General features: G+C 46.2%; 1 protein-coding gene across 1 annotated transcript in view; it reads left to right on the top strand.

Annotated features, from left to right (window-relative positions):
• Positions 1-24,847, top strand: part of DNAH3 (dynein axonemal heavy chain 3) — a 192,778-nt gene that overhangs the window by 127,620 nt on the left and 40,311 nt on the right. Inside the window, exons 41-49 of the mRNA XM_059692029.1 lie at positions 12,273-12,376; positions 14,434-14,728; positions 17,162-17,341; positions 18,716-18,839; positions 18,931-19,087; positions 19,282-19,425; positions 20,639-21,305; positions 22,087-22,252; positions 24,491-24,707. Coding sequence (XP_059548012.1) covers positions 12,273-12,376; positions 14,434-14,728; positions 17,162-17,341; positions 18,716-18,839; positions 18,931-19,087; positions 19,282-19,425; positions 20,639-21,305; positions 22,087-22,252; positions 24,491-24,707 — 2,054 coding nt within the window. The remainder of the gene's footprint in view (positions 1-12,272; positions 12,377-14,433; positions 14,729-17,161; positions 17,342-18,715; positions 18,840-18,930; positions 19,088-19,281; positions 19,426-20,638; positions 21,306-22,086; positions 22,253-24,490; positions 24,708-24,847) is intronic.

Below are 24,847 nucleotides of genomic sequence, written 5' to 3'. Positions count from 1 at the left end.
TTTATTCTAGTTCTGTGAAATACACCATTGGTATTTTGATAGGCATTGCATTGGATATATAGAATACTTTGGGTAGTATAGACATTTTAATCCTTCCAATCCATGTGCCTGGTATATGCTCCCATTTATTTGTAGCTTCTTCAGTTTCTTTTGGGGGGTGGGATTGATACAATTATCAATGGGATTGTTTTCTTCTTTTTTAACCATTATTGTTGAGAGTGTTACCGGTGTCCCCCTCTTCACCCCTATGACCCCTCCCACCCAGTTCCTGCTCCACCCCAGGCCTTCACCACCCTATTGTCCATGTCCACAGGTTATGCATATATGCAAATAAGATCTTTGGTTAATCTCTTCCTGCACCCCTCTCACCCCTTCCCTCTGAGATTTGCCAGTCTGTCCCATGTTTCCATGCCTCTGGTTCTATTTTATTCATCAGTTTATTTTTTTCATTAGATTTCTTGTTCATTTATTTTGGATTTTAGATTCAACTGTTGTTAGATATGTATTTATTTCCATTTTATTGTTCATATGTTTTATTTCTCTTCCTCCTCCTCCTCCTTCTTCTTCTCCTTCTTCTTCTTCTCCTTCTCCTCCTCTCCTCCTCTCCTCCTCCTCCTCCTCCTCCTCCTCCTCCTCCTCCTCCTCCTCCTCCTCCTCCTTCTTCTTTTTCTTCTTCTTCTTCTTCTTCTTCTTCTTCTTCTTCTTCTTCTTCTTCTTCTTCTTCTTCTTCTTCTTCTTCTTCTTCTTCTTCAAGAATACCCTTCAGCATTTCATGTAATACTTGTTTGGTGGCAATGAATTCCTCTAGCTTTTTCTTGTCTGTGAAGTTCTTTACCTGACCTTCAATTCTAAATGATAGTTTTGCTGGGTAGAGTAATCTCAGTTTCTCTATATAGAAATCAGTTGTATGGGCGCTACCTTGTAGATAACTGCTTTTCTCTTGCTGCTTTTAAGATTCTCTCTTTGTTTTTAACCTCTGGCATTTTAATTATGATGTGTCTTGGTGTGGTCCTCTTTGGATTCCTCTTGTTTAGGACTCTCTGCGCTTCCTGGACTTGTATGTCTATTTCTTTCACCAGGTAGGGGAATTTTTCTGTCATTATTTCTTCAAATAGGTTTTCAATATCTTGCTCTCGCTCTTCTCCTTTTGGCATCCCCATAATGTGAATGTTGATGAGTTTGAAGTTGTCCCAGAGTCTCCTTACACTATCTTCATATTTTTTTATTCTTTTTTCTTTTTGCTGTTCTGATTGGGTGTTTTTGCTTCCTCATATTCCAAATCTTTGATGTGATTCTTAGAATCCTCTACTATTGAATCCATGTAAATTATTCTTTATTTCAGTTAGTATATGCTTAATTTCTGACTGGTCCTTTTTTATGTCTTTGACATTTTCACTAAGATCCTTGAAAGTCTCACTAAGTCCCTTGAAGCTCTCATTAAGATCCTTGAGTACCTTATAGCCATGTATCCAGGTTTTTAACTCTGTATCCAGTAGTTTGCTTGCTTCCATTTCTTTCATTTGTGACATGATTCTTTTTCTCCACATTTTGGCTGCTTTCCTGTGTTTCTTACTATGTTTTGGGTAGAGCTGCTATGTCTCCTGGAATTGGTAGAGTGGCCTTGTGTGCTAGGTGTCCTATAGAGCTCAGTGACTCAGCCTCCCTAGTCACCTGAGCTGGGCACTCTAGGTGCACCCCCATGTGGGCTGTGTGAACAGTCTTGTTGTAGTTGAGCCTTGATTGCTGTTGGTGTCACTGGGAGGAGTTGACCTCCAGGCCAATTGACTGTGAGTACCAGCTGCATCTACAATAGAAGAACTACTGTGCAGGAGACACACCTATGGAGCAGGACCTGCCTAAGTGGGGCTTTGGTCCTCACTGAGTCTGCCCTTCGAGTGTGTAGCATGTGGATGTGTAGAGTTGTAATCTGCTATGGTCTGAAGCTGTCCAACAGGTGCACTTGCTCTGGGGTCTCCAGGGAAGTGCAAAGTCAGCCACTGCCTGGGCCACCTGGCAGGAGCTACACAGAGATCTTCAGATGGCTACTATTTATTGAGCCAGGAAGTGCCTGGGTGAGGCCCAGCTGTGAAGCAAGGCAGGCTGGTGCTAGTGCCAGATCTTGGGCCTCTTATTGATAGATATTTAGCACACTGACACCAGCTATTGCTTTTTTTGAGAGATATTAGCAAAGTCTAAAGCCTACGCCAGAACAGGCCATTCATATGGGAAAGCTGCTGCAAACAACTTGGGTAGAGCTGCAAGTTGGATGGGGCGGGGTCTCAGGGAATCACCAGGGTGGATCCAACAGTGTGGGCCATACTGATGGAAACTCAGTTATGGCTGCCAGTCAGCTCTGTGACAGGGAGGTCCCAGCATAGGAACAATGACCCTGTGAGCACCCCTGTTGTGGGAAAGCCACCCCTGAGTTCCTGCCCCTGTGCCAGACAGTCCCGTTTCTCCTTGTATGTCCCTGGTTTACCCAATGCTACTGCCCAGTGCTGAAGCTCAGAGGGAGCAGGGCTGTGTAACTTCATGTGCAGGCCTTTTAAGAGGAACTGCTGGGTCTCCAGCAGCCTCCATGTCCCTGAGCCACAATCCCTGCTGGTTTTTACAGCCCAAGTTATGGGGACTTCTCTTCCCAGCTTTGGAACCCTGGGGCTGGGACCCTAACTCCTCACAGGAAGCCTTGACAGAGACAATCTCCCTCCCAATTAAAAAACACCACATGTGGGTGTTGGATCAGCCTGTTCCAAGCCTCTAGTCTTGATGTGGTTTCTTCTTTACTTCTCTAGTTGTAGGACTTCCACTCAGCCAGATTTCAGGTGGTTCTGAATAGCGGTTGTTTGGTATTTTAGTTGTAATTTTGATGTGTTTGTGGGAGGTGGTGAGTACAGGCATTTACCTACACCACCATCTTGGTACTCCCCCTTAGTTTTCTTTCTGATAGCTCATGATCTATCTAATCTAATAAAAGAGAAACATGCAAATTGACTGCACCTCTGCTACACCTAAGCCACACCAACCAGCCAATCAGAGTGACTATATGCAAATTAACCCAACCAAGATGGTGGCCGGTAGCCATGGAGCTGGAGCAAGCAGGAGGCTTGGTTGCCCTGGCGATGGAGGAAGCCAAGCTTCCCACCTGCCCTGGCCAGCTGTGGCCTCCGCTTAAGGCAACAAAATTTCAATTATAGAAGATAAATAAGTCCTAGATACCTGCATCCAGCCAGCCTCCACTGGGAGTTTGGGTGGCTGGGGTCTGTGGCCAGCCTGCAAACAGCCATCAGCCACTCACCCAGGCTGGCCAGGCACCCCAGCAGGGACCCCCTCCCTGAAGGGGGTGTGGCCAGCCTGAAAACGGCCCTCAGCTCCTCACCCAGGCTGGCCAGGCACTCCAGCGGGGACCCCCACCCTGAAGGGGTTGTGACCAGTCTGAAAACGGCCCTCAGCCCCTCACCCAGGCTGGCCAGGCACCCCAGTGGGACCCCAACCCTGATCCGGGACACCCTTCAGGGCAAACCAGCTGGCCCCCACCCCTGCACCAGGCCTCTATCCTATATAATAAAAGGGTAATATGCAAATTGACCCTAACAGCAGAACAACTGGGAATGACTGGTCACTATGACACACACTGACCACCAGGGGGCAGACGCTTAATGCAGGAGCTGCCCCCTGGTGGTCAATGTGCTCCCACAGGGGGAGCTCTGCTTAGCCACAAGCCAGGCTGACGGCTGCCAGTATAGCGGTGGTGGTGGGAGCCTCTCCCGCCTCCTCAGCAGCGCTAAGAATGTCCCACTGCAGTTTGGGCCTGCTCCCCGCTGGCAAGTGGACATCCCCCGAGGGCTTCTGGGCTGCCAGAGAGATGTCTGACTGCCATCTTAGGCCCAATCCCCCGGGAAGTGGGCCTAAGCCAGCAGGTGGTCATCCCCCGAGGGGTCCCAGACTGCAGGAGGGCACAGGCCAGGCTGAGGGACCCCCCCCCCGAGTGCACAAATTTTTGTGCACCGGGCCTCTAGTATATATATATATAAAAGTCTAAGCAACCACTATGACTGAACGAGTGGAACAACTGGAACTACTGTCAACCAGTCGCTATGACATGCACTGACCACCAGGAGGCAGATGCTCAACACAGAAGCTGCCCTCTGGTGGTCAGTGCACTCCCACAGCCAACCTCCCACCGCCAGCTGGTGGTGTCAGACTCCGGTGTCCATTTCTTTCGTGCCTGGCCTGGCGACCGTTGCCTCCTCTCCCAACCCTGCTGAGTCCTTTGGCCTTGGGCTGGGATCAAAAACGGGGTGGATGGCATTGGATGCAGCCTCTTTCCCAGGGGTGCTGAGGGCCAGCTCCCTCCTCAGGGCCAGCGGCCAACCTCCTGCACCCTGTTCCTCTCCCTGGCCGGCAGGCCCCAATCAGCCCATTGCCCACCCGCTGTATGCCATGCAAGGGAAGGAAGAGGGGGTAGGTAAGGAGCTGCGCAGTGGCAGGGCACCAGTGTCAGCATTGGCATCTAGTGTCCATTCCTTCTTCACCCGGCCAGGCAATCGTCACCTCTTCTCCCAACCCCACTGGGGTTTTTGGGAACCAGGAATGGGTGGCAGCAGACACAGCCCCTTTCCCAGGGGGCTGAGGGCCAGCTCCCTCCTCGGGGCTGGCGGCCAACCTTTCACACCCCATCCCTCCCCCTGGCTGGCAGGCCCTGATCAGCCCACAGTCCCTCCCCCGTCCCTCCCTCCATCCAGGAGGCCCCGATCAACCCAGCCCTGATTGGCCCTGATCACAGCCAGGCCTAGGGAACCCGCCCGTGCACAAATTCATGCACTGGGCCTCTAGTTAGTGTATAATTTCTGAATATTTATTTTGTATCCTGCTACTTTACTGAATTTATTTATCAGTCCTAGTAGTTTTTGGTAGACTATATAGGGTGCTCTATATACAATATCATGTCATCTGCATATAGTGACAGTTTCACTTCTTTCTTTCCAATTTGGATGCCTTTTATTTCTTTTTCTTGTCTGATCACTGTGGCTAGGACTTCCAGTACTATGTTGAATAAGAGTGGTGAAAGGGGACATCCCTGTGTTGTTTCTGATCTTAACTTAAAGGAAACACTTTTAGTTTTTCGCTCTTGAGTATGATGTTTGGCTGTGGGTTTGTCATGCATGTCCTTTATTATATTGAGATACATTCCCTCTATAACCACTTTATCTTAAACTAGAGGCCTGGTGCATGAAATTCATACACTCGGGAGCATCCTGTGGAGGTGACGTCTCCTCAGTGATCCTGCACCCTCTTGCAGTCCAGGAGCCCTCAGGGGATCTCTGACTGACGGCTTAGGCAGGCCTAAGCCATCAGTCAGACATCCTTAGTGCTGCCACAGAAGCAGGAGAGGCTCCCGCCACTGCCGCTGTGCTCGCCAGCGGTGAGCTCAACTTCTGGCACACTGACCACCGGAGAGCAGCTCCTGTGTTGAGTGTCTGCCCCCTGGTGGTCAGTGCACATCATAGCAACCAGTCATTCTGCCGTTCAGTTGATTTGCATATTAGCCTTTTATTATATAGCACTAGAGGCCCGATGCATGAAATTTGTGCAAGAGTAGGCCTTCCTTCCCCTGGCTGTTGGCACTGGCTTCCCTCCGGCCGCTGGCAGGCACCTGGGACCAGGCTTCCCTTGCAGCCCCAGCTTCATCCAGAAGGTTGTCCAAAGGATGTCTGGAAGGATGTCTGGTCTAATTAGCACATTATGCTTTTATTATTATAGATGGGTGCTGGATTTTGTCAAATGCTTTTCCTCCATCTATTAATATGATATGATTTTTATCCCTCATTTTGTTTATGTGGTGTTTCATGTTAATTGCCTTGCATATATTGTACCAACCTTGCATCCCAGGAATAAATCCCACTTCATCATGATGTATGATCTCTTTAATGTATTGCTGAATTCAGTTGCTATTCTTTTGTTGAGGATTTTTGCATCTATGTTCATCAGGGATATTTGTCTATAATTTTCTTTATTTGTAGTGTCTTTATCTAGTTTTGGAATTAGGATAATGCTGGCCTTTTAAATAGAACTGGGGCATCTTCTCTCCTCCTGAATTTTTGGAGTAGTTTCAGAAGAATAGGTGTTTCAATGTTTGGTAAAATTCACCTGTGAAGTTATATGGTCCATAACTTTTGTTTATTGGAGCCTTTGTTTATTGCTTCAATTTTATTAATTATAATCTGTTCAGATTTTCTAAGTATTTTTTATTCAGTTTTGGGATATTGCATGTTTCTAGGTATTCATGCATCTCTTCCAGATTGTCCAATTTGTTGTTCATAATATTTTCTTATAAACCTTTCTATAGCTGTGATGTCAGTTGTTATTTTTTTTTCTTTCATTTCTGATTTTATATATTTGGGTTCTCTCTTTTTTTTCTTGATGAGTCCGGCTAAAGCTTTATCAGTCTTGCTTATCTTTTCAAGAAACTAGTTACTGGTTACATTGATCTTTTGTATTTTTTTAGGTTCTATTTTGTTTATTTCTGCTCTGATCTTTATTATTTCCTTTTTCCTACTCACTTTCACTTTGTTGTTCTTTTTTCTAATTCCTTTAGGTGTAAGGATAGATTGATTATTTGAGATTTTTCTTGTTTCTTGAGATAGGCCTGTAATGCTATGAATTTCCCTCTTGGGACTATTTTTGCTATACCCCATAGATTTTGTTGGTTTGTTTTATTAATTTGTTTTATTTTCATTTGTCTCAAGGTTTCTTATTATTTTTTCCTTGATTTTATTCTTCTCATTCATTGTTTAGTGGCATGTTATTTAGCCTCCCTGTGTTTGTGTGTTTTTTCAGTGGGATTTTTGTAATTGATTTCTAGTTTTATAGCATTGGGGTTAGAGAATATGCTTGATATGATTTCAAAATTTTATTTTATTTATTTTTAATTAAATCTTTATTGTTCAGATTATTACATTTGTTCCTCTTTCCCCCCCCCATAACTCCCCTCCTCCCAGTTCCCACCCCACCCTCTGCCCTCACTCCCCACCCACTGTCCTCATCCATAGGTGCACAATTTTTGTCCAGTCTCTTCCCCCATCCCCCACACCCCTTTCTCCCCACCCCAAGAATAGTCAGTCCATTCCCTTTCTATGTCTCTGATTCTATTATAATCAACAGTTCATTCTGTTCATCAGATTATTTATTCACTTGATTCTTAGATTCACTTGTTGATAGATGCATGTTTGTTGTTCATAATTTGTATCTTTACCTTTTTCTTCTTCTTCCTCTTCTTAAAGGATACCTTTCAGCATTTCATATAATACTGGTTTGGTGGTGATGAACTCCTTTAGCTTTTCCTTATCTGTGAAGCTCTTTATCTGACCTTCAATTCTGAATGATAGCTTTGCTGGATAAAGTAATCTTGGTTATAGGTTCTTGGCATTCATCACTTTGAATATTTCTTGCCACTCCCTTCTGGCCTGTAAAGTTTCTGTTGAGAAATCAGCTGACATTCGTATGGGTATTCCCTTGTAAGTAACTGAGTTTCTTTCTCTTGCTGCTTTTAAGATTCTCTCTTTGTCTTTTGCTCTTGGCATTTTAATTATGATGTGTCTTGGTGTGGTCCTCTTTGGATTCCTTTTGTTTGGGGTTCTCTGCACTTTCTGGACATGTAATTCTATTTCTTTCACCAGGTGGGGGAAGTTTTCTGTCATTATTTCTTCAAATAGGTTTTCAATATCTTGCTCTCTCTCTTCTTCTGGCACCCCTATAATTCGGATGTTGGTACGCTTGAACCTGTCCCAGAGGCTCCTTACACTATCTTCGTATTTTCAGATTCTTTTTTCATTTTGCTTTTCCAGTTGGGTGTTTTTTGCTTCTTCACATTTCAAATCTTTGACTTGATTCTTGCGCTCCTCTGGTCTGCTGTTAGGAGTCTGTATAATATTCTTTATTTCAGTCAGTGTATGCTTAATTTCTAGTTGGTCCTTTATCACAACATCGAGGGTCTCATTAGATTTCTTGAGGATCTCACTATATTTATCGGCGGTCTCACCAGTCTTTTCGAGGGCCTTACTAAATTTATCGGCGGCTTCTAGACAGTTCTTGAGAGACCTTAAAAGTGTAGTTTTGAACTCTATATCCAGCATTTTGCTTTCCTCCATTTCTGTCCTGTTTCTTTGTCTCCACATTTTTTATGCTTTCTTGGTGCACCCCCTGGTGGTCTTTGTGCGCCATCTTGTTATAGTTAAGCCTTGATTGTTATAGGTAATACTGGGGGGGATTTGACCTCCAGGCCAACTGGCTGTGAGAATCAGCTGTGTCTGCAGTGGGAGAACTTCTGTCCTCTAGGGAAGTGCTAGTCTAGCCTTTGCCTGAGGCTAACCAGCAAATGCCTCTGTGCAGGGCTTGGGCAGGGCAGGTCCCAGGGGATCAACAAGGCGGGCTGAGCGAGCAGTTATGGCTGCTCTCAGTCTCGTCCCCAGAGGCTCTGCCTTTCAGTGTCCCAGCGACCACTGCAAGTACCTTGGAGAGAAAGCTGCCCTCGAGTTCCAACCGATGCCAGACAGTCCCGCTTCTCCCATATGAGTCTGGGTCCCCAGAGACTCGCCTGGAACTGGAGCCCAGAGCCTGAGACTCCCTCCCGATTGAAGCAGACAACCACGCCCGCAGCCGCCAGCCCGCTCTGCGCGCACCTCCGCAACTTAGTATTTGACTTCCGCACTGCGCCTCCTCTGAGTCTCGGTATGCTTTTCTCTTTCCTTCTAGTTGTAGAATTTCCCCTCAGCCAGCTTTCCTGTGGTTCTGGGTGATGTCCGTTCCGTCTTTTAGTTGTATTTTTGAAGTGGTTGTGCAAGGCAGCAATCTCCGGTGTTTACCTATGCCGCCATCTTGGTTTCTCTAATTTCAATCTTTTCAAATTTACTGATATTTGTTTTGTGGTATAACATGTGGTCTATCCTGGAAAATGTTTCATGTGTATTTGAAAAGAATGTATATTCTGTTGCTTTGAGTTGAAAATTTCTGAAGATATCAATTAAATCCCTATGGTTTAGTGTGTCATTTAATGCCACTGTTTCCTTGTTGATTTTCTGTCTGGAAGATCTATCTCAATGGGGTGTTAAAATCCCCTACTATGACTGTATTACTGTTCATCTCTCCCTTTATGGCCATCAAGATTTGCTTTACATATGTAGGTGCTCCTATTTTGAGTGCATAAACATTTACAAGGCTACATCCTCTTGTTGTCTTGCTCCCTTTATCATTATGTAACAGAAGTCTGGTGCAGGAAATGCGTGCAAGGGTAGGGTCCCTAGGCCTGGCTGGCAATCAGGGCTGATCAGGGACTTCCGGCTGCTGGCCAGGGCCTTTCTTCATTCCACGCCACCCCCTGGTGGTCAGCACACATCAGGCATCTCAATAGGAAATAAAGTCAATAAAGGGGCAAACCATCTGATGGGCCCCAGCAATGCAAACTTCCAGGACATAAGTAAATAGCGAGCGATTGAACTCCCAGATTCCTGGTCAAACTCCCGAGGGGACACTTTGCATAATATATATATAAAGCAAAAAAGAATATATATATATTCTTCTCTGCTTTAAAGTCTGTTTTGTCTGATATAACTATTGCAAACAAACATGGAGTTTTTGTTTCCATTTGTATGTAATATCTTTTTCCAATCCTTTATTTTAAGCTTGTATGAGTCTTCCATTCTGAGGTGGGTCTCTTGTAGACACCATATATATGGGTCTTGTTTTCTCATCCATTCAGCTACCCTTTGTCTTTTGATTGGAGCCTTAAATTTACATTTAAGGTGATTATTGATGGTACATATTTATTGCCATTTTATTTTTTTATGAATATGTGGGAGTTTATTTTTATTTTTTTTATTGTTAAAGTATTACAGATGTCCCCCATTTTCCTCCTCTTTGACCCCTTCCACCCAGTCCCCACCAAACCCCAAATCTTCACACATTTTGTCTGTGCCCATATATGTATCAATATATATTCTTTAGTTATTCTCTTCCAATCCCCCCAACCTCCTCCCTTCTGAGATCTGTTAGTCTGTTCCATGTATCCATGCCTTTGGTCCTATTTTGTTAATCAGTTTATTTTGTTCATTATGTTAACGTAAAAAACGTTCAAATCTGTAAAGAATTTTTGTGAGTTTATTTGAGCCAAACTCTCAACAATTGCCAGGAAGCAATATCTCAAAGGATTGGGATAGTGCTTCAGAGAATGGTGGTTTCTCATCTATTTTTATACATTGCAATCAAAGGAAGGGACATAGGTGGTTTACATGAAATCCTTTGGTGATAGATTGGAGAGGTGGGAGAAAGCAACATGGGAAAAGCCCTGGGACTGGATAAAAAGTAAAATGATAGACACATACTTAGGTGGGTGCAGGAACAATTAACATGATGACAATGAAGGAATTTGATAGAGAATAACTGATCAAAAGAAATAAGTTGAGTAAATTCTTATACATCGAGTATCAAAAAGATTCCATCAGGTATCTCGATAGGAAATAAAGTCAATAAAGGGGCAAACCATCTGACGGGCCTCAGCCATGCAAACTTCCAGGACATAAGTAAAGCATGGCTTACAGGGTTCCGAGGGAAGGGAAATGTGACATAAGAATACTGTTCTCAGCCAAGTCACACTTTAGATACAAAAGCAGCACAGGCACTCTTGATCATGCAAAAACTGAGAGAATGAGTGCCTGTAAGTCCCACTTTGGAAAAAGAAATAAAATCAGCCAACAAATAGATGGATCAAAATAAAGAGCTCTTACATGGTCTGTGTGAAAAGACTTGAGTTTGAGCAATGAATCTATTTAAATACAGACCTCAAGCTTCAGAGCAGGAGAACTGTGGTGAAAGAACAAAAATGTGTTAGAAACTAGAGTCAGAGGAGGAGAGATGGAGGGAAGAGTGAAAGCTAATCACCACGCAGTTCATTCAGAAATCAGTGAAATTGGCCAGCACTGAGTTATGTGGATTTACAAATGAAATACAATGTCAGGATTCGCTTCAAAGTACTCCAAAGAAAGAAGAAAGAGAGGGAGGGAAGAAGGAAGGAAATTGAATATAGTGACGGGGAAGTGGGTGAGACGAGAATTATAAAATATTGATAACTATTGAAGCTGAATGATAGGCACGTGGTTTATTATACTACTAGTGGCCCGGTGAACGGAATTTGTGCACTTGGGGCAGGGGAGGTGGGGTCCCCCAGAATGGCCTGTGCCCTGTTTCAATGTGGGAGCCTTGCGATCCAGAAACATCATTCGGCTGCCTCCCACAGGTCCCCTACAGGGGATGGAGCCTGCAACCCAGGCACGTGTCCTGACCAAGAATGGAACCAGAAACTTCTTGGTTCATAGGTGGATGCTCAACCACTGAGCAACACTGGCCAGGCTAAATGATTTTCTTAAAGCATAGTGTCTTTAACCCCTTAATAACTTAGGTTATTTTTCTAAATTATTTTAAAAGTTGCTCTTTACGAAGCAGTTTATCTTGTAGTGAATAATGACTTGTCTCAAGTTCAGTAGGTCCTTTAGTTCCATGTTGGCTCTGTGAGATTTAAGTAAAGTTGAACTTAGCATCTTTATTTAAAAATGGAACATGTCAAGTGATCCCATTCTTATAAAACCCTTTCTTCAATCTGTCTGCCCTTCCATCTCCAATGTGCTGTGTGCCTGGGGAGAAGGACAGGAAGATGGCCATGGAAAGTTATTTCTGGATGTAAGGGTTAGAGTGATGTATTGCTTTCTTTTTATTTTCTTGTTATTTTTAATACTTCCTGTTTACATTATTAAAAATAATTTAACTCTTTGCATACATCGAACCTATTGTTTTTATACAAGTAATAAAGTCATCACTCTTATATATATATATATATATATATATATATATATATATATATATATGTTTATTGATTTTTTACAGAGAGGAAGGGAGAGGGATAGAGAGTTAGAAACATCGACCAGCTGCCTCCCGCACTCCCCCCACTGGGGATGTGCCCGCAACTAAGGTACATGCCCTTGACTGGAATCGAACCTGGGACCCTTGAGTCCGCAGACCGACGCTCTATCCACTGAGCCAAACCGGTCAGGGCAAAGTCATCACTCTTTAGGAGACGTGCAGGTACCCGCAGTGAGTGAGCTTCGCCACGACTGTGCCGTCGTGCACGGACACATTGCAGGTGCCTCCGGCTGGGGCAGCAAGCGCCTCAGCTATGAAGTGTGAGCCTGGTGTGCTAACAGCCTGTTCTGTTTCTCTGAGTCCAGGGAGCATCTATGACTTCTATTTCCTCAAGGAAGGCAGTGGTCACTGGGACACATGGACCGAGTATGTCACCAAGGAAGAGGAGAGCATCCCAGCCAACGCAAAGGTAAGGAGGGGGACTGGCCATGGGACTTCGGTTTCCACAATGACTCAGATACTCCAGGCAGGAGCGCTGACAGCAGTTCTGTGTCCGCATCTTAAAGAACTTCCTTCAGGAAAGGGCCAAATGTGCATGGGCGGAGCCTGGAGGCCTGGACGCTGGAACCAGAGACCCAGGCTCCTCACTCCGCCTTCACCCTTTGCCTCAGTTCACTCAACTACAAAACAGAAAAATGCTCCCTTGGTGGTGGTAAGAATTGGAGAAATATACATGAACACATGGCACATACTATGTGCTAGATCGGAGCAGCCCCACCCCAGCCTTATCGGTCATGACAGGCATTGTGGCATTACGATATCTCAGGCATCTCAGACAAAAGGGACACCTGCCTTTGTTCAAATCCCCTGAGGAGGGTTTCCTGGTCCGCATTCTCAGCAGCACAGGTTCTGACTCAGCAGCACAGGTTCTGACTCAGCAGCACAGGTTCTGATTAGCTTGTCTGTTAGCAGACGACTCGCTGACACTTCCTCCTCCTTTCCTTGTGGCACGTTTATCTGGGGGTGCACGTTTATGACTCTGTGCAGCATCTGGTGACATGACTTATCTCTCCCGGTGATGGCAGACGGTTCAGGCCCCGAGTGGGTGGAGACGGTGGATAGGAAAGTGGGAATATTGTCATGTCAGACAGGCAGGACCAAAGTGGCTTGTGCTGAGTTCAGGGCCCATCCCGGGGGCTGAGTGTGGTGAGGACCCCCCCTCCCCAGCACTGAGACCCTAAACTTTAATTCTCCTTAAGGAGTTTGGTCACTTGAACTCCAGGGGCTTCAAATCTTGCTGAATTCATACAAATAAGAGAGTCTCGTGCAGAAAATATATTCAGTTCTGCTGCACATTTTCCTCTTGTCCCGACAATAAAAATCTATGAAACCCAACTTGCTATAAATTCCCAGTCTTGGTAGCAAAACCTGGTTCTGCATTCACATCACCTATTGGCTCTGTCTTTAGACAAGTTAGCAGCAATCCTCCAACCCCAGTTTCCTTCATCTGAAAAACTGAGTTAATTTCACACCTGACTCAGAGGGTTATGGGGAGACTGTGGGGATAACAGCAGGACATCCTTGCTCAACGCCTGTCCATTCTCGTCCTCTCTGCAATGCCCTCGGTCAGATCCTTTTCCTTTGATCGATTACTTACCGAAGAAGCCGAGCCTTTGTCTACCAGCATGCACCGCGCCACCCTGCTGCACAGATCAAGCTGACCCCTCACACAAACCCCAGGGTGCGGGTATCCCCGGAGGTGGGCCCAGCCTAGACACACCAGGAGGCTTCAACATGAGAGAGAGGGCCCTGCCCCTTCCTCTGCCCCCATGGAGGCCAAATGGACGATGACAGGGTTCGGGTTCAGGGCAGCAAGTGAAGGTAGGGTGTTATACAGGGTAACAGGGCTTCCAGGAGCCCACGGCCAAGCCTGTAGAGCCGATTGGGGTCTGAATGCCAGGAAGAGTGCTGCAGTCCCCATATTGGAAAGGGGTTAAGAGGGGATGGGCCTTAGAACCAAGAACCCAGATGCTGGGAAAAGGGATGAGGAGGAAGCACCTGACCCTTCTCAGTCAAGCAACAGAATGGCCTGGAAGAGGCGGCTGCTCAGTGGATGGGAGGGCAGCAGCCACAGACCCATTCTTATTGTAACTGGGGTTGGTAACAGGTTAGTGGTTAACAACATAGACTTTGGAGTCAGACAGCTGGGATTCAAATCCCTGCATTTTCAGTTACTTGCTGTGTTACTTGGGCAAATTTCAGAAAAGCTCTGGGCCTCAATTTCCTCATCTACCAAACAGGAACAATATGCCATCTCTACATGCATGATCTCATTTCATCTTTAAACCAGCTCAGTGGACGAGGTGCCATCACCACCCCATCTCACAGGGGAATAAGCTAAGCTCCTGGGACTATTAAAGACTCACTCAAGGTGAAGGCGAGAAGGGATGGAGCTGAATGGGCAGTAAGGATGGAGCTGAGCCTCCTGGGCAGGTACCAAGGCTCTTCCATGTCTTCGTGGTGCAGGTCTCAGAGCTCATCATCCCCACCGTGGAGACAGCCCGGCAGACCTTCTTCCTGAAAACCTACCTGGACCATGAGGTTCCAGTGCTATTTGTGGGACCCACAGGCACCGGCAAATCAGCCATCACCAACAACTTCCTGCTCCACCTTCCCAAAAATATCTACCTGCCCAACTGCCTCAATTTTTCTGCCCGGACCTCAGCCTATCAGACCCAGGACATCATCATGTCCAAGCTGGATCGGCGGCGGAAGGGCCTCTTCGGGCCCCCCATCGGGAAGAAGGCGGTGGTGTTTGTGGGTAAGGCCCGGGCCTGGATGCCACCAGGCTCCTCCCCTCTCGGCTGCCGGTCCACTCTGCAGTTTCTCTCTCTGACAGATAAAATAAAATTCAGTATTTCTTCCTTCCCCTCCTCCCTTCCTCCCTCCCTCTCTTCCTTCTTCCTTCCCTTCCTTCCTTCTTTAATTTTGCTTTTTCTTCTGACTCCTTCCATTACCAAGTATTTGTTGACCAAGTACTACATGCCAAGTTTTTATTAACTTTTTAAATATGTTTTTATTGATTTCAGAGAGAGGAAGGGAGAGGGAGACATCAAAAATGAGAGAGGATCATTGATCGGCTGCCTCCTGCATGCCCCCTACTGGGGATCAACCCACACCTGGGGCATGTGTCCTGACTGGGAATCGAGCCATAACCTCCTGGTTCATCGGTCGATGCTCAACCCCGAGCCACAGCACTGGGAAGCCACCTTTTTAGTCTGTGAGACATGGTCCGGGCCTCCTGGCCTGAGCCAGGCTCCCGGCTTCTCCTGGGGTGCAGCTGGGTGACCCTGTGGGGAGACACAGTTTCAGAAGGGATTGCAGTGGTGGCCCTGTTGCATCTCCAAAAGCAACACACACTTGTGATAAGATCCGTTCTCCATTTTGTGTCAGATAAATATGTTATCAGTACGTGAAGAAACCCAATATTTGCTCAATAGATGTGAAATAACACATTGATGTTTCCCAAGATTTTACCTGTTTACAAAGCACTTTCTCACTTATCTGAGTTGAACTCCACAACCCTGTGAGGTTATTAACTGCCATTCTCATTTTGCTAGTCATTCACTGAGGCTCCAGAAGGTTAAATTCCCTGTTCGGAGTCAAACATCTGGAAAATTCCGGAGCTGTGGCCCAAGCCCAGAATTTTGGGTGCCAAATACATTTTCTACTAGCGTTCCATTTACTTATAGTGATGCCCTGCTCTTCTGAGTGTTCTCGTTGCCTGTAAAATTCATGTATTGCCCTGACTGGGTAGCTCAGTTGGTTAGAGAGTCGGCCCAATAGTCAAGGTTGTGGGTTTGAGCTCTGGTCAGGGCACTTACAGGAAGCAACCAATGAATGCATCAATACATAGAGCAGCACATCAATGTTTCTCTCTCGCTTCCCCTTTCTCTCTCTCTAATCAATTTTAAAAATCACGTACAGTGGGGTCTTGACTTACGAGTTTAATTCGTTCTGTGACAGACTCGTAACTCAAATTACTTGTATGTCAAATCAAAAAGTGAACAAGTGAGACACGTGATGCTGGGCTGATGTTGTGTTCACTGTGACGTTTGCTGCGCCAACTAGCGGTGGGGTATCTGAAGCTGGCTCGTAACCCGAATTTTAGCTCGCAACTCAAAGCAAAAAATCGGCCAAGAGACGGCTCGTATCTCAAAAAATTCATTAGTCAGGACACTCGTCAGTCAAGGCCCCACTGTATTTATAATGAACATTGCATGTATTTGTATCCTTGCTGGCTAATGTCAGCTCTTTGAAGGCAGGGTCCTTTTTTATTTTATTTTCCTTTCTTTTTCTTCCTTTCTTCTTTCTTCCAACCTGTTTTCCCTTCCTATTTTTATGGTATGTCCAAAAACAGGCTGGCTGGTAAATACACAATACAATATACAGATGATGTGTTATAGAATTATATAGCTGAGGCCTATATAATTTTATTAATCAATATCACCTCAATAAATTCAATTAAACATTTTAAAAAACACAGTTTAAGCTTTGCAGCCAAACAGATTGAGGTTGAAATCTCACTTTCAAACCCTATGCATATTGTGACTTAACTCCCAGGACCCTCAGTTCCTCACCTCCAACATAACTGTAAAGCTGTCTTCCTGACAAAGTCATTACTTGGATTAGATGAGATAATCGGTATAAAACTCCTAAAATGCCACCTTTCCCAAGCGGGGCACTCAGCCAGTGTGGTGGGGGAGACATTAAGCTCCATTGTCCTGCGTGCCCTCTATGTGCAGAGACTGGCGATAGCTTTCGGGACGTCACAGTCTAGTCTCGCCATGTAGCTTGCTCCGCCAAAGCCTTAGTCCAAAGCCTGCCTCCACACCTCTGGCCGAATTACATACCCTGTTAGCTGGGATGTGGCTGTCTTCCTCACGTCTCCCCAGAAATTATAGCCCCAGAAATTAAAATGTCTAACACACAGTAGACAATCAGTATGTTTTGTTGGAGAGAATGGGAAAAAATTAAATGCCTGTGTGATGCCAATCCAGGTAGCCCTAAAGTCACAATGGGCAGAACCAGGGAAACCTCTTCCTGTAGGTCAAAACGTCCGTGGGCTGAGTCCTGCCCAGAGTGGGGGTGGGACACTGGCTGTGGACTCCCCCGTAGGAGAGTCTTCTGCTGCCTCCTGTGAGAGCAGAAGGTCCCCTAAACTTACAGCATGTGGCCCTGGCTGCTTCCCCAGATGACCTCAACATGCCGGCCAAAGAGGCGTACGGGGCCCAGCCCCCCATTGAGCTCCTGCGGCAATGGATGGACCACGGTCACTGGTTTGACAAGAAAGACACAAACAAGCTGGACATCGTGGACGTGCTGCTGGTGACAGCCATGGGGCCCCCCGGGGGAGGAAGAAATGACATTACTGGTACGTAAAAGAGAAGCTCATTCCTCTCCTCCCTACCCCGCCCCTGCCTGCAGAGCCAGACACCTCAGGCACTCTGTTCTGATGGAGGGAGGAGGAAGGTGTGTGCGGCTGTGGCCAGGGCGGGCTGGGCCAGCTCCAGGGAGCGGCATCCGAAGGCTTCCTGTTGGAAGTTGTGGAAATAGGACAAGGAGAGGACCAGAGAGTCTCAGATGAAGAGGAGAGTTCAGGTGCCAGCACGTGTTCCCGGGGGAGGCCAGCTGGGAGTTCTCAGCTGGGGCTGCATGACCCTTTCACCTGTTGTGTTTGCTATAACTCTTCACATTGCTAAAGGGAGAGCAACTCACGCGGAGCAAAATAATAATAAACATAAATAAGATCCCCCTCCCATCATCTCCTCATCTAACAGTTGAGGAGTATACATCCTTGCCTAAGAATCTTAGTACCATTTCCAGACTTCAGATTCTGTGGCCTTCTCATTTGTAAAAGACGAACATGGGCTGGTGATCGAATGTGGTACGCTGTGTACCTGAGGATGCAGAATCCAAGTGATCACTTCAAAGCACACTGGTGAAATTATTGGACATTAGAGAAAAAGAGAAAAACCTTTTGGGCATTTAGGCAAAAAGAGCACCTGATGGATAAGCAAAATCAAGTTAGGTTATCTTAAGACTTCTCAACTGCAATGCTTTACGCCATAAGAAAACAGAATAACATTTAAGATGCTCAAGGGAACACAATGAGAGTCAAGAACGTTAAAGCCAGAAAAGCTGATCTTTAAGCATAAAAGCAAAACTGTTACCAACATGCAAGAACTCAGAGACTTTTTCCATAAGCCCGTTTCGAGTAATCTACTGGAAAGTGGTTTTCAGATTATCAAAATTACTATGAATTATATCTCAATAAAGCCTGTATATAGATACAAATGCATAGATATCTAACATAGACAGATGTAGATATGTAAGGCTACCAAATTAATAGTAGTTAGTTTGGGGAAAATTGGGTTTGGTATGTAGGAGGTACGTGGCAGGCAATGCTCCCTTGCTATAAAAGTGTTCTGATTGCTTGTGCCTTTACATTTAGAAGCGAGCGTGAGCCCTGCTCCCAGAGCCGCCACATGGGCCCGAGGCTGACCTGCATCCACCCAGGCAGCATAGTGGCAGCGCCACCTGTCACCCTTGAGCCCTTGAAGTGTGACTAGTGGGACTGGGAAAACCAACTTGCAATGTTATTTGTTATTCATTACTTTAAGTTTAAATAGCCACGTGCGGCGAGAGGCAGCCATAGCACAGCACAGGAGGTAGGAGGCAGAGGGAAACAGCTCCCATGTGCGGAGCGCCAGGCCCAGGAATGAGAGGGTGCGCGCGTGTCTTCCAGGGCGATTCACCCGCCACCTGAATGTCATTTCCATCAACGCCTTTGAGGATGACATTTTAACCAAGATTTTTAGCTCCATTGCTAACTGGCACTTTGGGAAAGGGTTTGATGTGATCTTCTTAAGGTAAGAGGTTGCTTGTGTCCTCCAGGATATTGGTCTGGGGCCCTCAGTTCTGGCCTCTCCTTGACTGGCCTACCTTCTCCTTCCTCCCGAGGTATGGGAAGATGCTGGTCCAGGCCACTATGACGATTTACAAAGCTGCCGTGGAGAACTTCCTGCCCACTCCCTCCAAGTCACATTACGTCTTTAACCTGCGGGACTTCTCCCGGGTGATCCAAGGGGTGCTGCTCTGTCCTCACTCCCACATGCAGGTCAGTGTGGTCACTCTGTTACCAAGTCACTCAGCACTCCCTAACAATCAGAGCTCACTTCCTACGTGTCCAATCTGTGCGAGGCCTGGTGCTTAAGATTTTGAAAGCATGATCTTGTTTCATTCTCATGCCAACGGGGATTTGAGAATTGCCCCCTCCGGCACATCATTCAGAAAACCAACTCTGTTTTGCAGGAGGTAGAGAAGCTTATCCGGCTTTGGATTCATGAGGTCTATCGGGTTTTCTATGACCGGCTGATTGACGATGAGGACAGACAGGTCTTCTTCAACTTGGTGAAGGAAACCACCTCGAATTGCTTCAAGCAAACCATGGAGAAGGTCAGCCAGACCCTATGATCATTTGGCCTCAGAAATGGTCCCCATACTTGACCATGTTAGTCCAGGTTCCCTTCCCAGTGGAGACTCAGTGTGCTCTGACCCTCAAGCAATAGCATTGAGCCAACGAGTCACTTGATTTGGTGACACACCACTAGTCCCAACTGTGCTCCACTTCCCTGGTAACATATAGGGTTTGAAGCATTCAAAGTGATTGGCTATATGATGTTATGATGTTATTGTTTATTCATATTCAGGGTCAAATTAATTTGTGAGCTGAGAAAGGAGCCATAAATTTTCATGGTTTGATTGAGGCCCTGGTAAACCCAAGTAAAAGATTGTCATGGTTTCCAATTCCTGCATTTTTTTTCTCTTTCCCATTTCATATAAGAAAAGTTGTTTTAAGAATCATCTAGTTCTACCTCTATTTTTTAAAATTCTTATCCAAGGATATGTTTATTGATTTTAGAGAGAGGGTGAGGGGAAAGAGAGAGAGAGAGAGAGAGAGAGAGAGAGACATCAATTGGTTGCCTCTTGTGCACACCCCAACCCGGGACTGAACCTGTAACCTAGGATGTGCCCTGACCAGGAATTGAACCCACCACCTTTTGGTGCATGAGAAGATGCTCCAAGCAACTGAGCCACACTGGCCAGGGCTCGTTCTACCTTTATTTCTAAGAAACTGTGATTTCTCCATAGGAAAACTGCAAAAGTGTTTTCACGTTGCAGCCAGAGACCCGGAACAGAGTCCCCTCTCCCCCTGCCCGCCCCCCCACACACGCCCTCCCCTACCTCCCTGCTGGGGCAATGCAGGAAGAGGAAGCATCTAAAACATTTCTACTCTAGGCATGGAGTGGAGCCAGGGGAAGCGCCTGTACCTCTATTTGGCGAAGGAGCAAGTACTTTTAAAAATGGTGTCTTCCTTTGAGGCCTATGGGGAATCTTACAGTCTGACCACCAATGTTTTAACTACTTAGCAAGCAGACTGGCCCTCGCTTTACATGCCTTTCACTAATGTCCTTCCATCACAGTCTTTACAGCCATCAGACCCCCATATCATGGTTTGTTTTCTTTTTTAAACTGTTAATGAACCATGACTTTGAAGAATGTGCTCGAAGGAGATAAGCTCACCTCCTGGTCCCTTCCTCTACACGGCCCGTTGCCATCCAGGTTGGGCCACTGGCTGAGTGCCTGGCTGGGACTTACCTTTCCACAGGTTCTCATCCACCTGTCACCCACTGGAAAGATCGTTGATGACAATATCCATAGCCTCTTTTTTGGAGATTACTTCAAACCGGAGAGTGACCCCAAAATCTATGACGAGATCACGGACCTGAAGCAGCTCACGGTGGTCATGGAGTACTACCTGGATGAGTTCAACAACATCAGCAAGGCCCCCATGTCCTTGGTCATGTTCCGATTCGCCATTGAGCACATCTCCAGGATCTGCAGGGTCCTGAAGCAGGACAAAGGCCACTTGCTCCTGGTGGGCATCGGGGGCAGCGGGCGGCAGAGTGCCAGCAAATTGTCCACCTTCATGAACTCGTACGAGCTGTACCAGATCGAGATCACGAAGAGCTACTCAAACCTCGACTGGCGGGAGGACCTGAAGAAGATCATGCTGCAGGCCGGCGTGGCCACCAAGCGCACCGTGTTCCTCTTCGCCGACAGCCAGGTCAAGGACGAGTCCTTTGTCGAGGACATCAACATGCTTCTGAACACGGGCGACGTGCCCAACATCTTCCCTGCGGACGAGAAGGCCGACCTTGTCGAGAAGATGCAAACAGCAGCCAGGACAGCCGGCGAGAAGATCGACGCCACCCCTCTGGCTATGTATAACTTCTTTATTGAGCGGGTGAAGAAGAACCTTCACATTGTCCTTGGTAAGAAGGGAGAGACCCACACAGGCCGGGCCACTCACCTCCCCAGGCCTTTCCTCTGCAGCCTTCTGACTAGGATCTCTCTGGCCACTCCTGTCCTCTCCAGACCTTTCGGTCCCACTGAGCCAGGACGGGGTTTTCTCATAGATTGCAAATATGGTCATTGTATGTTCACACACATGCACACGTGCCCAAGAATTAAAACACTTGAATTGCTTTCTATTAGGCTGAAGACCCAAATTCCTCCCCTCTGGCTCTATAAGGCCCCCTGCCAGACTGTCCTCGTATCCTCTCCACTCTGGTCTCAAACCAAGTTTCCCTCTCTCTTTCTCCTTTAGCCACACCGACCTTCTCACACATCTACCTGTGCATCACCCTTTCTCTACCACTTTAAATCTAAATAAAAAATGAATGATACTTGGGGTATAGGCCCCAAAACTTATGGCTAGATGGGAGTGGAGACAAGCTGATGCCTCCATACCTCTGTCAGGAGCTATGTATGAGATCCCTAGCAAGCAGACCAAAGGGCTCCAGTCACTTGGCAAAAGGACCCTAAGGACCTGGAAGGGACAGTAATGGGAATGGGAGACCAGTCACTGATTCCCGTCACAGAACTTCATGAGAACATCCCATGACTCCCCCCACGCCCCAGGCACTCGTCATGACTATCCCAGTTACAGCCTCAGCGGGGAGCATGCCCACTCACCGGAGTCCTTGGTAAGACCCACCGGCTGCCCTGGGCCTCCGTGGAGGAAGGGGACTAATAAAGTCTGTTTCTCATTAGCCATGAGCCCAATTGGGGATGCCTTTCGGAACCGCCTAAGAATGTTCCCTTCCCTCATCAATTGCTGCACGATTGATTGGTTCCAGTCCTGGCCCACAGATGCCCTGGAGTTGGTGGCTAACAAATTTCTGGAAGATGTGGAACTTAACGACAATGTTCGGAGACAGTAAGTGTTAGCTGCACTTTAGTACCCCAAGCATATATTCCAAATTGAAAATCCAGATATTGGCTCTATTCTTGTTTTATGATTTCTCGATTTAGATTTAAAAGTCTTATTCTTTTAATCACACTTAGTTAGCTATTTAATAAATAAAACATTTTTTAAATTGCATTTAGTTAGCTATTTAATAAATAAAACATTTTTTCTGTAAAAGAGTAAACTGTATTGTTCGGATTGTCCTGGGATGTACTATTGCCGCAGCCAGAAGAACCTGAATATAGTGATATCGTTACTCAGCTGTCTTAGCGCTCTTATTCTCAGCAGGGCAGCCTCACTGCCAGGGCCAGGGGGGTGGAATGGATTCCTGAGGGTAAAGAAAACTTACTCTTGATGTGCAAAGCAAAGATCCACGAAAACAAATAAAAAGCTGGGATAAGGGAAGAGATAAGACTGTCAAACCCTGGGTGCCCCATGAAGGCCTGGGCCGTGCCACCTGCCCTATGTCCTTAGTGCAGGGGTGGGCAACCTTTTTGTGAGTGTGTGCCAAAACCAGCAAAAGCTCTGACTCAGAATTCTTCTGCGTGCCAACCCTAATTTTTTGAGAACATGTTACGCCTACTTGATATCTCTTAAGGTGTACATATGTGAAGAACATTGAAGAAATAATAAAATTCATTCGAGCGACAAAAACACAGTATATGATGATGAAAAATACATTTATTTTTTAATGTATACATGTACACTGATAGTCCGACAGAAAACTTTATGACTCCGTTTGATATTATCAGTGGGACTTTTGCTGCTGCATCACTGATGACAGAGATTTTACATCAGGTTTATATTTCATGACCTTCAGAGATATGCACAAGCTATTACTTTCATCCGTCAGGCTACTCCTATTATGAGACTTAACAAAATTCATCACTGAGAACAAAAATTTACAAGCGTATGTGGATGAAAACATGGAGAGTCATGCTGTTGCCAAGTTTTTTAAACAGAAAAAAATTTCTGGAATGGCATTCCAAGTCCTCAATAGTTCATTTTCGACACTATTGAAATTGCTCTTCCCCTCTCTCGTCAATCCATGTCTATGGTCTTTAAGATAACTTGTTATGTAAAATTATTTATTTATCTAAGATGCACCTACACTGAATTTATCTGAAAAATAAAAAAGTCGATATTAAGAAAAAAATTGTAAATGAAAGATTATAAGAGAGGGTTTCGCATGCCAGCAAAAGTTACTGGCGTGCCATGTTTGGCATGTGTGCCAGGGGTTGCCCACCCCTGCCTTAGTGCCTGGCAGGGGCCTGGGACTGCCATTGAATGAAGAAGCAGGCGGGGTTCGGAGTGGGCGTGGCTTTCAGTTCTGTCCTAAGAACCTTAGACTTTGTTCTGAAGGCCGGAAGATTTAGCCTGGGTCTGTAGGCCCATGAATAGAACTCAGGGGGTGAGTGAATATGAATGAGGAAAACTACATCTCATTCTTACATCCAGCTGAGATTTTGCATTTTCTTCCATGATGAATGTAGGCAGTAAACCCAGTAGTATTAGCAAGACCTGTGACTTTGTTACCAATAAAAATAACATGGGCTTTTTCATAGTCATTACAGATATTCCCTTCAAAACTGTGGTAGCTTCCAGGCATGCTGCCCAATTTTATTCAATGCAGCAGTTAGCAAACTATGATTCCTAGGCCAAGTCCAGTTTGCAGCCTGTTTTTTTTTTTGGGGGGGGGGGGTTGGTGGGTTTTTTTGTAAATAAAATTGTATTGGAACCACGCCCCCTTTTTCATACACAAGAGCAAAGTTAAGTCGTTGTGACAGAAAAAGTTTGCTGACCCTGATTTAACGCACTGATAAGCGTATATGTGACTATAAAACAAATTTGGTTTTTAAAATATTTTGAAAAACTCTATTTCAACATAGTTATTTTCCTGTGTGATCCTATTTTACTTTCTGTATTTACAAACATCATTCTGCAAAGTCCGGGGGCTTCGTCAGGCCCAAGGTAAGAGCTCCTGCCCAGCCTGGTGGCTCACAGGGTGACCGGGGTTAGGGTCACCTGATCCAAGATTGTTCAGTCAGCATAAAACCTCCCCAGCCCTTCTGCTGGCTCTGCTGACCTGCGTCCATCGGAGGATTTGGGACTCCATGGGCCCACCCAGGGCGCCTTCGCACATCCTCGCGTCTGTACCCAGAGCCACGCTGGTGTCTCTGGCCTCACCCACCGCCTCTGCCCTGGCAGGGTCGTCTCCATGTGCAAATACTTCCAGGAGAGTGTGAAGGAGCTGTCACTCGACTACTACAACACGCTTCGCAGACACAATTACGTCACCCCCACCTCCTACCTTGAGCTGATCCTAACCTTTAAGACCCTCTTAAATAGCAAGAGGCAAGAGGTTGACATGATAAGAAACCGCTACCTGACAGGCCTGCAGAAACTCCAGTTCGCAGCTTCCCAGGTGAGAATGGCCACCGCAGAGCAGGGGCGGAGGCTGAGGGCCGGTGGGCGCGGGGGGGGGGGGGGGGGGGTTGTCCAGGTGCTGCATTCAGGCCCAGCATCCCCACCCGCAGGACACCCTCACAGCTTCCTCCCAAGCCC

This window comes from Myotis daubentonii, chromosome 4, assembly GCF_963259705.1.
Source record: "Myotis daubentonii chromosome 4, mMyoDau2.1, whole genome shotgun sequence".
Classification (NCBI taxonomy): domain Eukaryota; kingdom Metazoa; phylum Chordata; class Mammalia; order Chiroptera; family Vespertilionidae; genus Myotis; species Myotis daubentonii.
Note: the sequence above shows the minus strand (reverse complement) of the source record. Positions and strands in the feature narration are given on the sequence as shown.